The sequence below is a fragment of the Mirounga leonina genome, unplaced genomic scaffold (genome assembly GCF_011800145.1).
Source record: "Mirounga leonina isolate KUSES-001 unplaced genomic scaffold, KU_Mleo_1.0 Mir_174, whole genome shotgun sequence".
Lineage (NCBI taxonomy): Eukaryota > Metazoa > Chordata > Mammalia > Carnivora > Phocidae > Mirounga > Mirounga leonina.
In genome coordinates, this window is record NW_023270451.1 from 49,086,554 (window position 1) to 49,102,315 (window position 15,762).

At 37.1% G+C, this 15,762-nt stretch overlaps 1 protein-coding gene across 1 annotated transcript in view; it reads right to left on the bottom strand.

Annotated features, from left to right (window-relative positions):
• Positions 1–15,037, bottom strand: part of DPY19L2 (dpy-19 like 2) — a 90,883-nt gene extending 75,846 nt beyond the window's left edge. The window contains exons 1-4 of the mRNA XM_035021409.1: positions 14,662–15,037; positions 10,427–10,451; positions 9,006–9,093; positions 6,977–7,114 (exon numbers count right to left, since the gene is read on the bottom strand). Of these exons, the coding sequence (XP_034877300.1) occupies positions 6,977–7,114; positions 9,006–9,093; positions 10,427–10,451; positions 14,662–15,037 (627 nt within the window). The remainder of the gene's footprint in view (positions 1–6,976; positions 7,115–9,005; positions 9,094–10,426; positions 10,452–14,661) is intronic.
• Between the last annotated feature and the right edge of the window lie 725 nt (positions 15,038–15,762).

Sequence of the window (15,762 nt, forward strand, 5' to 3'; positions counted from 1 at the left end):
AGAGAAACCTGGACTTCGATACCCAACTGGCAATAACAAGATGGCAAACGTCGTCCTTCCTTTGCTGGAGTGATGCCAAAGAAAGCCAGCTAAAACTAAGGTTTAAATAAGATCCAGTTTCATAAAATAATGATCAAATGTCCATCAACAAATGGACATTGATGTCCAATATAATGAAACTCACTCATCATATCAAGAACCATAAGGATCTCAAACTGAATGGAAAAAAATCAAGAGATTCCAAAAATGAGATGACAAAAATATTAGAATAATTGCTCCAATGAGAAATTATGAATGTACTGGAAACAAAAACCCAGAAAGTCTCAGGAAAGAAACAGAAGATATGAAAGAAACAAAAATTTCAGAACTGAAAAATACAATAACCAAAACTAAAACTCAATGAATGAGCTTAACAGCTGAATGAAGGGATAGAGGAAAATAATCCATGAACTAATAGACAAAGCAACAGAAATTGCTCAATCTGGGCAACAGAGAAAAAAAAGATTTGAAAAAAATAATAATAATAAGGTTCCCTAGGGACCTCTGGGACTATAAGAAAAGATCTAACATTTGTTATCACTGAAGTCTTGGAAAGAGAAAAGAAAGAAGAAACCAAAGCTGAGCAAAACAAAAATAGGATAAAACCAAAGAAATCCACACCAAGACACATCACACTTTTGGAAAACTTTTAAACATCATACTTCTGAACACTTGTGAAAACTAAAAAAATAGATAGATAGCAACAAGGAAGAAAAAAAAATCTTATCTAAAGAAGAAAAACAGGGCGCCTGGGTGGCTCAGATGGTTAAGCGTCTGCCTTCGGCTCAGGTCATGATCTCAGGGTCCTGGGATCGAGTCCCGCATCGGGCTCCCTGCTCCTTGGGAGCCTGCTTCTCCCTCTGCCTCTCTCTCTCTCTCTGTCTCTCATGAATAAATAAATAAAATTAAAAAAAAAAAAAGAAGAAAAACAATTCAACTGACAATAGATTTCTCATCAAAAACCACGAAAGGCCAGAATAAAGTAGCATAATTATCAAATGCTGAAAGAAAAAAACTGTCAACCTAGAATCCTATATCCAGCAAAAAAAAAAAAAAAAAGTCTTCAAGAATTAAAGGGAGTTTTACATGAAGGATGAAACAAAACTAGTAAAGTATGTTGTTAGCAGACTTACCCTAAAAGAATAGCTAAAGAAAATTCTCTAAACAGAAATGAAATTATAAAAGAAGGCATCTTAGAACATAAGGAAGAAATTTAAAAAATGGATAAAATAAACTTCACTTTTCGAGTTTTTTAAAAATAAGTTTGAAGGCTAAAAGAAACATCATAGTACTGTCTGATGTGGTTTTAAATGGATGTAGAAGAAATATTTAAGATGATGATGTTATGAAGGGAGAAGGGTAAAGAGATGTAAAGAGAGGTAAGGTTTCTGCACCTCATTTGAACTAGTAAAATGAGAGCAGGAGTAGACTGTAGTAAGTTATGTATAGGTAATATACATAATATAGTGAGGTCACAGGGCAAACTCCTATTCCCCATATTGGAGACTGACAGGCAAATTGAGAGAATCACAACTTAGTGGAACATAAACCCATGAGCAAAAACCTCCATGGGAAGCAGTTGGAGAGTAGGGAAAAGCTAAACTATAATTGATAAATTGCTGGAGGCATAAGGTAGACAAGTCTGAGAGTCAAAAATTCCAGGGAGACCCCATAATAGGGGAAATGCCAGCACATTTATGAGTTTTACTTCTAGGAGCTCACCAGGCTCCTACAGCGAATATCAGAGAAAAATCTCCTGCTTTTGGCAAGGGGTAGTAGAAAAAAGACCATTTTGAAATACACCAGAGCACTCTCTTCTTCTTAACAAAGCCTGCCTCAGGAGAAATTATTTTACTAGAGCCTAACCTACTAAGGTTTTATCAGAGCCTAACAGAGAGGGAAGCAGGGAAATACCCAATTCCAGCCCCTTCTAGCCATCCTGTTGCACCTAAGCAGGAGAAAAAACCTGAGAACTTGTGACATTCACAGCCCAGAGGCACAGGTTCATAAAAGACTGACACCTAGTGAGAGGATTACAGAATACTTCCTTTTTTTTTTTTTAAAGATTATTTATTTATTTATTTATTTGAGAGAGAATGAGATAGAGAGAGAGCATGAGAGCAGGGAGGGTCAGAGGGAGAAGCAGACTCCCTGCTCAGCAGGGAGCCCGATGGCGGGACTCGATCCTGGGACTCCACGATCATGACCTGAGCCGAAGGCAGTTGCTTAACCAACTGAGCCACCCAGGTGCCCCCAGAATACTTCTTACCACCACACTACTAAAAGCCTATTTACAGCAGTTCTTATTACTCAGGACATCAGGTCCAGCTATTAAGAAACAATTACAAGGCATACTAAAAGCCAAAAACACAGCTGAAGAAATAGAACAAGCATCAGAAACCAGACATGGCAGGGATGTTGGAATTATCAAATTGGGAATTTAGAACAACTATGATTAATATGTTAAAAATTATAATGGATAAAGTAAATAGCATGTAAGAAAAGATAGGTAATGTAAGCAGAAAGAAAGAAATTCTTAAAAAGTACCAAAAAGAATTGCTAGAGATCAAAAACACTGTAACAGAAATCAAGAATGCCTTTGATTGACTTATTAGTAGACTGGACATAGCTGAAGAAAAATCCCTGAGCCTGAGTTTATTTCAATAGAAACCTCTAAAATTGAAAAGCCAAAATAAAAAAGACAAAACAAAAAAACAACAACAACACGGGGTGCTTGGGTGGCTCACTCTTTAAGCCTCTGCTTTCAGCTCAGGTCATGATCCCAGGGTCCTGGGATCAAGCCCAGGTTCTGGCTCCCTGCTCAGTGGGGAGTCTGCTTAGGCCTCTCCCTCTGCCCCTCCCCACCTCATGCTCACACACATGCTCTCTCTCAAATAAATAAAATCTTTAAAAACAAATAAACAGTAACAACAAAAAACCCCTGGAATATTCAAGAACCATGGGACAATAAAAGGTGTACCATACACATAATGGGAATACCAGAAGGAGAAGGGAGAAAGGAACAGAAGAAATATTTGAAATGACTCAGGAGTCCCTCAAATTGATGTCAGATACCAAACCACAAACCAGGAAGCTCAGAGAACACCAATCAGGATAAGTGCCAAAAAATGACACCGAGGCATGTTGTATTCAAACTACAGAAAATCAAAGATAAAGAAAAAATTCTGAAAAAAGCCAGAAAAAAAAACAGACACATTACTTAATGGGAGTAAAGATAAGAATTACATCTGACTTTTCCTCAGAAACCATTCAAACAAGAAGAAACTGGGCTGCTATATTTAAAGTGCTGAGAGAAAAAAAACAACTTAGAATTCTGTATCATGTGAAATTATCCTTTAACAGTGAAGGAGAAATAAAGATTTTCTCAAACAAAAATTGAGGGACTTTGTACAAAAGTTCTTTAGAGGGGACAAAAAAAGATATAGATCAGAAACTTACATTTCCATAAAGAAAAAAGCGCATCAAAAAAAGAAAAGTGAAGATAAAAATAGAAACTTTCCTTTTTCCTACTCTTAATTGATCTAACATATAAGCTTTGTTCAAAATAGTAATAGCAACAATGTATTCAACTATGTATAATTATGAATGTGTGTATGCTTGTGTATAGGTGACATGAATGACAGAAAGGATTCAGGGGTTGGGAGGGAGGAATTACAATTATTTTGTTATTATAAGGTACTGACACTACCCAGGAAGTGGTTTAATATTATTTGAAAGAGGTCCTGGATTAGTCATAAATGTATATTATAAACTCTAGGGCAGCCAAAAAGTGTAAAAAAAGAATTATAACTGATATCCTAAAAAAGGAGAGAAAATGCAATAATATAAAAGCTCAATTAAAACCACAAAAGGCATAGAAAGAATGGAAGTAAAAACAGTAAAAAGAACAAAGGCAACAAATAGAAAATAGTAACAAATATAGTAGATATCAATCCAACTTTATCAATTATCACTTTGAATGTTAATGATATAAATGTACCAATCAACAGATAGAAATTGTCGAAGTGGATCAGAAAAGAAGACCCAACCACATGTTATCTAAAAGAAACCAACTTTAAAAATGAATACACCTATACATTAAAAGTAAATGAATGGAGTAAGATATACTACACTAAAACTAATTAAAAGAAAGTGGGAGCAGCTATACTAATTCCAAACAGAGCAGACTTTACAATAAGAAAAGTTATCAGGGGTAGAGAGTGGTATCACATAATAATAAAGCAGTCCATTCTACACAACATAATCCTTAATGTGCATGCATGCATCTAACAACAGAGCATCAGTAAAATTGATATATCTCTAGCCAGCCTGAGGAAAAAAGAAGACATGAATTACAAATATCTGAAATGAAAGAAGAGGACGTCACTACATATCCCATGGACATTAAGCAGATAATAAAGGAATAATAAAAAAACCCTTTGCCCAAAAATTTCACAATCTGATGAACCAATTCCTTGAAGGACACACTCTTGCCAAAACTCACATAAAAAGAAACAGACAATCTGAATAGGACCATATTAAATTTAATTGATAATTAATAACCTTCCAAATCAGAAAGCACAAGGCCCAGATGGGGTCACCAGTGAACTGTACCAAAGAAAATATACCAGTTCTCTAGAATCTCTTCCAAAAGATACAGCAGAGGCAATACTTACGAACTCATTTGTTGAGGCCAGCATTATGCTAACATCAAACCAGAAAAAGGTATTATAAGAAAACTACACACAATATCTTTCATGAACATAGATCCTCAAAAAAAAAATTAGCAAATCAAATCCAACAGTGTATAAAAATTATACACCCTGACCAAGTGGGATTTACTGCAGGTATGTAAAGCTGGTTCAAAATTTGAAAATCAATTAATATAATCCATCATATCAACAGGCTAAAGAAAAAAAATTACAAGATCATATCAACAGACCCAGAAGAAGCAATTGACAAAATTTAACACTTATTCAAGATCTTAAGAAAACTCTCAGTAAACCATGAATAGAGGGAACTTCCTTAACTTGATAAAGAATATCTACCAAAAGCCCACAGCTAAAATCATACTTAATGATGAGAAACTTGAAGCTTTCCCACTAAGATCAGGAACAGAGCAATGATGTCCCATCTCACCACTCCTGTGATGAGACGACTCAATAGAGGACAGGCTAGTTATCACAAAGGAGCATGTGGAAACTTCTTAGAATTATGAAAATGTATAATTCAACTGTGGTGGCTATACAATTTTACACATGTGTCAAATGTATAACTCAAAGAACGGTACATTCAAAACAGGTGCATTTTATTGCATGTAAGTTATACCTCAACAAAAATTAAATAAAAAGTAGCCAGAGACAAGATATGTTCAGCACATATATTACTAAGGATTACTCTACAAAATACATAAATTTTGCCAACAAATCAGTAAGAAAACAACTACCAAGTAGTGATAAAGATTTATACATGTTATTGATAGAAGAAAAATCCAAATGACTATTAAACATGAAAATATTCTTAGCTCCACAAATAATAAGGGAAGTACAAATTAAAATAAACAGTATATCACACCCATTAGAAGAGCAAAACCAGAAATTTTGATAAACTGAAATCTAATAAGGATATGAGGAAAAATAAATACTCCTACACAGCAGTGTGAATGGCTACATTTGCTTCAGAGAGCAATTTAGCAATATCTGACAAAGTCAGCAAAATATATACTCTGTAACACAACAATTCTACTTTTAGAATATCCTACAACAAATCTTGCACATATACACAGTTAGAAAACACATACTAGAACATATGTTTTGGAACTATTTATTATTTAAAGCCTGGAAACAATATCCACGAGGAGGGAAATGTATAAATAATCTTGGAATTCATAAAATGGTTAAAATTAAAGAAAAAATATACATATACACAGCATTCAAAAATATAACGTTGAGGAAAAAGTTATGGAGTGTTTTATTCAGTATAAGAGCATTTATGTGGATTTACAAAAAAATCCTTAAAAATAAGGAACAATGAAAACACATTACATTCATGATGATGATACTTGTGGGAATGGGAAAGGAGCAAACTCAACTGGAAGCAAAACAAAGATGACTGACTGTATTTATAATGCTTTAAGATACCTGAAGCAAAAATTACAAAAGAGTAGCATTTATTCATTCGAGGTGGTTGATCACACCTTTGCTTATTTTCTCAAAGTTTCTGTAATTTCCAACATTTCAAAATCAAAAAAATAGTAATTTTAAAGCTATAAAATAAGAAAAGTCTAAGAAGCACTAATCTTTAAAAATGTGCTAGATTCTGTGATAACTTAAAAGTAGTGCATACCATGACATCAAATTAGCATTTATCTTAAGAGTTCAAAAACTGAACTTACTAATTTTTTGTCATTGTTCCAATTTCTAGAATCTGCAGACTACCATAAAATCCATACTCTTTTAGGCTAAGCATTGGAAGATATTCATAGACCTCTGACTATGTGACTAAATAAATCTTGCTCTATTAATGTAACTCCAAGGTCACTGGTCTGCTCTTAACTTTCAGTGCTCCTTCATGAGACCAGTATGTCCATTCACAGGGTCTCCAAAGCCAAGAGACCACCTCCATTTAGAACACATTTTGCTCTTTCCCATTTGGCTCCTCTGATTATGCTGGTCATTACTTCCACACTAAGATTCGTTTCTTTGACTTTATGTAAGCATAGTTTCTGGGGTCTTTAAAATTTAGGAGAGGAATTTTTGATACTCATACAATCAATAAACCTTAAAGGTTCCCTCCTTTTATAAGGAGGGACATACAGTGTCACATACAATCAATAAACCTTAAAGGTTCCCTCCTTTTTATAACATCATTGTACTTACTATTTTTATCTGATACAAACGGATCATTCTACAAATATTTTCCCCCAAATGGTACTCACCTCTGGATAAAGGTGGAAGCGTTTCACTGTATTAATTACAAGGGGATATTCAGTGAGCCTGTCGTTCATTATCATCCACAGTCCTTCCAAAAATGAAGGTGCTTCAATAATGGTCTTGAAGTAGGAATAATAAAGTCCCTTAAAAATGCACAAATTGTTGATGTAATTAAATATGAACATTTTTAGAACAATTTCTTCTGAATAAAAGGAAAAGGTCAATAATAAGACTTCCTAATTTCTCCTTGCTACTGCATTCTTGGGCTCAAAAAAAGGCATGCCTTTTCAGGTTATCACTGTGCTATACTTTCATACTTTCTGTATGTTTGAAAAAGAGTGGGAGGCGTGGTTAAATGCTTTAAGGAGTTTTTCTGACCATGGCTTAAAACATGAATACAATATATTTTTAGCATCAGCATGCCTGATTTTGCCACATTACGAGAGATGCCTAGAGGCTGAGATCTGATGAATTCTGGCATAAATAGAGATGTCTTCATGTCCTTGTGCAACTTTGTATATAGATAATTACTTTTTTTCCACCTCTTAAGAAATAACATGCAATGATCGTAAGCAAAAATGAGACAGAACTTAATGCTTGCAACCTACTTCCTAGCTCCATCTAACAGCTCTGCACATGTCAAATGTTATGTCAAAATAAATGTCAATTGACAGCTGTTGTTCATGACACAAATGCAGTCTGGAAAAAGGGATTAACTTAGTGTATTATTCCAGCACAGGAAATAATGACTTTATTAGGCCAGCAAAAGTGCTGTTTAGTTCAAATTCAGAGATTAACAAAAGCATGTGGTTTCATATTACTTTCTTCATCAATTTCCTGCTTTTTTTCCTAAAATCTAAAAGCAAATAAAGGGCCACACTGTTTGTAATACATGCTCCCAAAAACATTAGAAACAATCTTTAGCTCTACACTCATTCATGCCTCTACAAGGACTTGGTTTTAACAGATGAAGCAATGCCAGCGGCTACTAAGTTGAAGTTCTGCTTTAGCTGACGTCTGAAAGAGCTTTTCCTCATATTTTTGATTGGTAAATATGAGGGCACATAAGGATTGTTCCTCTCTGCTTAGAAGGATAAGACAATACTACAGCAAAAGGATATTTAATATGTAGAAGTCTACATTTAGAGAAATAGGAAATACACAAATACGCTTTTATTAATAACATCTACTGTTTTTTGTGCCAGGTACTGTGTTAATGGGCTTCATTCATTATCTCCCTTCATAGTCAATAAAATCCTGTAAAGCTAGCATTATTTCTAGACAACAGATGAGATTACTGAGAATCAGAGAGGTTAACTGACTAGCCATCACACAAGGAAGCACAGACCTGCTATCTGAACCCAGTTATTTGTCATCAAAGCCCAGACTCTGCCACAGCTACACAATTTACTTAAGAATATCTTATATGCTCTCTTCGGAAATAATACCTATAAAATACTAAAAATTTAAATGCCATGCAAATGCTAATGTACCCATTTTCTCAAAGGATTAAGTGGGATATTAGGGTGAGATTTAAAAAGCAGTGGGTGAGGTACCTCCATTAGACAAATCTGCAGAGACAGAAAGTAGAACAGAGGTTACAAGGGGCTGGGGACAGGGGCATGGGGAGTTGGTGTTTAACAGATATAGTTTCTGTTTGGGAAAATAAAAAAGTTCTGGAGATGAATGGTGGTGAGGACAAGCAATTTCTGATAACATTCAGTACCCCTATACCACTTCTTAAATGTTGTCTTTGCTCTCCTTCTTCCCTAGCTATTCTAATTGATCTTTTTTATATTTAAAAGAAGTCTGCATTAGAAAAGTAGAGTATTAAAAAAAAAGAAAAAGAAAAGAAAAGTAGAGTACTGAGGTAAGTAAAAGAATCCTAAAACCTTTTCTATTTACATAATAAACCTAGGTTATAGCTTGAGAAATAGTGCAGTTCAACAAAAATTCATTTCAGTTCCTAATAAATGTCTACCTTATAGTCTTACTGTTCTTAAACTACAAATTAATTTATTATAAGAAACTAACCATTTCAGTTCGAAAAGTCATCTCCCGTTCTAAAGATGATAGGTGGGAAAAATGACGATCATTTTCAAAAAGTGTTACTAAATGTATCCTAGAAAAAAAAATGAAGCACCATATTCTAAGAATAAGAACATTTCAAAACCAGTACTAAAATAGTTAACTAAGTATTAAAGTACAAAAATCATAAAAGGAAAAAGAATAAATGAGATAATTTTATAATTTGCATATTTTTAGGCATTTATGATTTCGTGTAGCACACAGCTGAAATTCCTTAACTCCTTGGTTCTTAATCGTAATTGTTTACTAAAACTCCTGTGGTATCTCTGCCCCTTCCACTCCATGCCTCTAAATCAAAGTTTAGAAAAAACTTAAAAAACCAAGTTTTTAAGTTTCACAAGTGATTCTATTGTAACAGTCTTGAGAAATGCCTCTGTGACTGTTGAAAAGCATTTGGAATATAATTTTAAATAAAATTACTTTAGATTAAAGCAGTTTAAAAATAGAATACCATGTAAGGGATCAACTTGCAAGTACCAAAGAACACAGAACTGTACTTTAAGATATTTGATTAGTGCAACTCAAGAAAACAGCTGTAGGCAGTGAAAATGGGAGCATATGTGGTAAGTAAAATTAGTCAGCAATTATGCTACCCTTAATTTACATAGTAGATGCTTTCCAAATAAATAGAAAGCCAAATTCCAAGTATCAACCCTGTCTTCCACTCACCTTGATTCACATGTGAGATATATGCCTGGGTAACAACAGCTATAGGAAATGTTTCTTCCTAGTATAGCCTTAGTTCTAAAGTCAAAATCTCCCTGCAGGGGAGACTACATGGCCAGAACAGCACTGTCCCAAAAGGATCTGATCCCACTCTTCCCAAAAGTAAAAATTCCTGGGTTCAGGTAGAAATGAAAATATATCAGAGGAAAAATATTGTTTTACTTATAATTTTTACAAATAGGTGACTTGTGTAAATTAAGGTACATGTACACACACGCTGAAAGGCTCATTTAATCTGTATTACAACAGCTGAGGCTTTATTTTCATTTCTACCTGATTTCTAATTGACAGGTGTTACTAAAACTTTATTTCTAAGCTAATGTCACTAAGAACACACAATTACTGTAAAATAAGAGTTTAAGATGAAATAAACATGCAAAGTACACTAGAAAAGCTAGAAATTAAAGAAATAAAGTGGTGAATTCTTTGGTAACACAAAAATATTTTAATTCCTAAATACTATTCCTCTAATGCATCCATTTTGTAAATTCTGCTTCACGTGTTTTTTTAAAAAATTACATGTACACAGAATGTGCACAAACACATTCTATACACATAGCAAGTGGCTATTTTATTGTATGCAAACAGCAATGTCAATTTTTAATCCAAATGTTTTTATTTAAAACTGAAACAAATCTTACCAGTGCAAAACTCCCACAAATGCAGCTGGAAAAACAAAAACAAAAGGTCATTAAAAGCTGCTTTATTATAATATACCTTTAAAACAACTATTTCAAATGCATTCCCTTATATGCCTAAAGAGAGAGCACACACAAGGAAGATGGCTAGCTAATTCTCTCTATATAAAATAGGAAAAATTTACAAACAGACATAAAACAAATTGTGAATAGTGTTTACCTCTGGGGGGGGTTCAAAGAGCAAAGGGAAGCTTGGAAGACTATGTTTCATTTACATAACTTGCAAAAAAAGTGATGAAATTATTAATGATTTTGACCTTTTGGGGGGATTTTCACTTTATTCTCTCTTCTCCCTCTTCTTTCTCTATTTCTTTACATACATTTTTTAAAACAAGCACATATATACACGTGCTCAGCTCAATCCTTTCAGAAGTGACTCTAGCCTACAGGCTAGTTCACTCTAAACCACCTTCCCCGTGCTCCTCAGAAATTGTTAAACGCAGGAAGTCGATTCCTCAGCAGCACAGCTGAAAACCCCTATTTATGGAGTTTTGATTGTTCCCAGACTACTGGGAGACTCATCTAGAGTCGCCCGGTCTGCACCCTATGCATGAGGCTTTATCAGAGGGTGTAGAGATGGGTAAAACAGGAACACCACTGTGGGTATGGGTCTTTCTGAGGAGCTGCAAACACTGTCTGTCCCCTCTGGTGGCTGGGATGCTGGTTTTCAAGGACACCATAAAACTGGGAAGGGGGCACAGGATGAGGCCAAATTAAAAAGCCACAAACCCCATTGTTCTTACACAATTGCAGTAGTGTTTTTGAATACATGCTCTTTAGGATGTTGTGAACCTTTGGTTAATTTATAAAGTTTTGAAAAGTTGATTCTGACAATTTTCCAAGTATTTTTGTCACTATCACAGAGGAGTGAATTTACTCAGCTATTCCTAAACTCCTGCCTCCCCTCCTATTTTATAATAGTACTATTTTATAATAGTACTTCTTCTGGTTGTCCCAAATATACTTGGCAAGTCATTTTAACAAACCACCAACTTTAACCTCTTAAAAATTCAAGAAATTACCTTGACTAACAAAATAAATGTAAATCGATATATTAATAACAATAACAAATTATAATTTTGAAAAAAAATTCCCAATCATGCTTCTCCAGCTCTTGTTCTCCATATTCCTAACCATCCTGGGCTTATTCCTACCACTCTTCATTACTTCTCAGAAGACTTGCTTGTTTTATACCATGATCAGCAAACTACAGCCCATGATCTGATTCTGTACTGTCCGCAAGCTAAAAATGCTTGTCACATTTTTAAAGGGTTGTACAAATACGAAAGAAGAAGAATAAGCAATGGAGACCATATGTGGCCTGTGAAGCCTAAAATATTTACTACCTGGCTCTTTATAGAAAAAGTACATACTCACTACATACGTTAGCTCTTTCTAATATGTAATATACTCTGAACCACTTTGAAATTAAACGTATATCTTCTTTCCCAACTTGAAATGGATGTCCCTTTATCAGGCTTCATTAACTTTAAGATACATACGCCATCCTATTTCAACCATATTTCTATTCTCTTTCTTAGTCTCTAACAATTACATGTACTGGAAAAAAACTCTTAAAAATTATGTTTAAGGAAAGGGAAAAGATCAAATACCCTATAAATCCATCTAGCCTTCCAAAAATCCTCAAAATACTCTTGTGTCTTTCATTCCCTCCCCAACCCCACATTCCACACCTGAAAAAATGGTAAAGTGTAATGATTCCAGTATTCTAAATGCACGAAGCCTCTTCCAAAGATGTGATAAAAAGCATGTCTCCTGACCCTGTATCTGTCAATCTTACCTCTGAAAGTGACCTAGCCTCATAGTTCACTGAAACAGAGATCATTTGATGCAAGCACTCCCAACTTCTCTTATATCTACTTTAACATTTCTCTACATATTAATCCTCATTTTTCTATTCCCTACCATCTCAGCAAAGGAAGTATCTCTTCTCTTTTCCAGTTAGCTTCTCAAATTTGTTCCTGTAATTCCACCCTTCTCAAAATTCCAAGACTTTGTTCCATCAACTATTTCCTCTCTTGGAACCTGAATCTCACCCTCTCCCCAAGACCTTTCTCTACAGCCTTCAATTCTCCTAGGCATTAAAACACTTCCGTTGATCTAAAAGCCCTTCAACCTATGACATATTCTCTCCCCCACCCAACCCATAACCCCATTTGCTGACAAGATTTTTAGCCAGCTTCTTTCTTCTAAGTTCTTACAACTTTTTTTAAAAAAATGACCAGTGACATTTTAGTTAGCAACATCAATGGCCTCTTTAAACTCTTACGTTTTTCAACCCTCTCTGCAGCATCTGACCAGATTCTTGGATTTCTTCATCTTTTATTATACCAACTCTTCCAGTTCTTCCATGCTTCTGACCACTCTGTTTTTATATACTTTTCTGACTTTTCCTTTTCCTCTCATCTCTTAAAACTAAGTATAAGAGGTTTTCCCAAATATCTCTGCTTTGCCCACTTTTCTCTCATTGGGAATCTTAATCTTCAAGTTTTAATTCACTTCTACGTGGATAATTCCCAAATCTACAGTCCTCATTGCTAAACTTTCTCTGTCCCTGTCCTTCCACCTCACCACTTACTCAGCCCTCACAAAATGCTTCCATTGACTCTCACCTCTGTCCTCTCTTCTCCATTCCTGTTGTTGCTACCCTCTCTAAAACCACTATTGCCTGGATTCCAGTATTCAATTATTTTTTTTCTGCTTCTTTTTTCCATCCATCTCCAGTCTATTTCGCAAACCACTGCTAGGCTAATGATGTCACTCTATTTAAAAATTATTCAATGCTAACAGTGTGAATGTACTAAATGCCACGGAATTATTCACTTTAAAATGGTTAATTTTATATGATGTGCATTTCATCTCCTTTAAAAAAATTTTTTTCTTAAAGAATCAATCAGTGCCTTCTACAGAATGAAATTCAAATTCCTTAAACCAAGTTTTGAATTAGATTCTCCACTGCTGGTCCCAGCCAACCTTTTGAACTTGACTTTCCACTTCCTCTTCCTTTTGTATCCTTCCTTTCCACCTTACTTTACCTTTATGTTTTCTCACTTCTTTGACTTCAATTATGCCATTTTACTGGCCTCTAATACTTGTTTTCTGCCTCACACATCCAAATGTTAGGCTTAATATCACAGTTCCAATCCCACCTTTTCCTAAAAGTCTTCTCTGATCTCATTTCCCACCTCCAATCCTAAAGTATTAGTTTGCTCTTCTGAACTCTCCTTAGCACTTAATATACTCAGTCATTATTTCACCCAGCACTCACTGAGTGCCTTCGCTCTGCCAGACACGGGTGCTCAGGAGCTTGTGTTTGGGATGGCAAAACGGCTCCGGTATCCAAGACCATTCTGATTCTTGATGTGGGATGTTATCTGTTGCCGCAATTAGACATCTGATAAAATGTAAGTGTGAATTCCCATCTATTATTCCTCTAGTACTTGTAACACCCCAAATGTGGAGACTCGTTGTTCTTTAACATCAGCAGTCAACTTAGGATGAAAAGAAATCACAACTTACATTAGCAGACATTTCTCTTCGTTTCAACGTGTATCACTAGCCAGTCTGACCAAGGGCTAGGCTCAAATTTGATTCTAATACAACAGCAATAACATTTAAATTAACTCTTAAGCAACAGAAAACGAAGAATGTAAATAAAGAAAAATCTTTCAAGTGCTTAAGTTAGAAGAAAATTCCCCAAATCTAGGCAGTGAAGTTCCACAGCAAAATGAACGTAAATGAGTACTGACATGAGGCAATATATTGTCTAATTTGACCTTATTTCCACTATTAAAGATTCTCAACTAATTAAACCAACACTTTATTTTGCTTTAAGGTGCAAGAGGAACATGTCCGCCCCGGAGAACTAGCCTATCATTTTTACAGCCTGCGATAAATGGCTGCCCTGAGCAAAATGACATTTTGTTGGTGACACAGGGGTGATCACTATGCCCCCAAACCCTGGAAAATGTTTTAAAATAAGAACAAAGGGAGCTGGAATTCTTGTCGGCGATTTTCCCGACCTTGGACCTTGTCATTAGGACTGCCCAGCTTGTTTGTTAAGCTGATCTTCAAGACTCACCCAAACCACTTGAAACCCGAGGCTCAGAGGGCATCCTCCGCCCCTGCCACGGGCTCTCCCGGCCTCTTCTGCTCACCTATGCCCAAAGAGGTCCTGCTGTTGACCTGACGTCTCCTCAGCTGCTGCACCTTGTCGCGGAGCTGCTCCAGCAAACAGGTGAGGAACTGGAAGCGGCCGAGAAGAAGGGTCTTCGCGATCACCTCCATTTGCGTGTAGTTCTGCGCGTTCAGATTTCGGGTCCTCCTCGGCGAGTAGTTCCGGGCGCCCCCCGGCAGGTTCCCCCCGCCTACGGGCAAAGGAGGCTGCGAATTTTCCACCTCCGCCTGCGGCTCCTCCATCTCCGGCTCCCCGGCTCCGGTGGCCCGGCGCCGCCGCCTGGACGGCATGGAGCGGGAGGAGGGCGTCGGCTCTGAAGCCGCTTCTTTGAGCTTACTCCTCCTCTGCCCGACCATTTTCTCATGTTCGGAGGGAGCTGGGTCTCTGTCTGGCGCCGGCCCAGCCCAGTCGGGCGAGGTCCGCAGGGGCCTAGCTCGGCTCACAGCCTCAACGACTCGTCCCCGCCACCGTTGCGGGCCGCCCGGTCGTCATGACGACCGGGAAGCCTGGAAGGCGGGGCGTGAGATCCAGGCCTCCCTGCTCTGCTCGTGCGTCCTCCACGCGCACCGCGCACCGTCTCGGCGCGCAGCCCACGCGCACAGCCCCAGCTCTGCATCACGTGCCTCCCCCAGGCGCGTCGTCCCCGGCGCGGCGCCGGCGCACTGCCCCACGCAAATGCCCGCGCGCACCCTCGCAGGCGGGCCGACCTGTGCCCGGGGGGCTCCACGGTCCGGCTGGCGGGGAAGCAGAAGGAGCTCTCTCTGATTTCCTTCTTTTTTTCGAGTTCAGGCGTAGCTTTGTTATTTTTACCAAAAGGTTGCACGTCTGGAAGTAATTTAAAGGGAAAGAAATCTTAGTTGAAAGAAAGAACCATAGAAAGAGAGCGAGGGAAGAAAGAGGTGCGCCTCCCACTTTGGGAACATCTCTCTCCCCTCCTATGAACACCTTTGCAATGGACATTAAGTGTCTCCTACATAGAGGGATTGGCCCAAGGCCATAGGCAACATGTGGCAGAGAAGGCTGAGCCAGGTAAGTCTAACCTCAAGGCTTCGGGTTGGCACTAGAGTTGATTGATACCGCC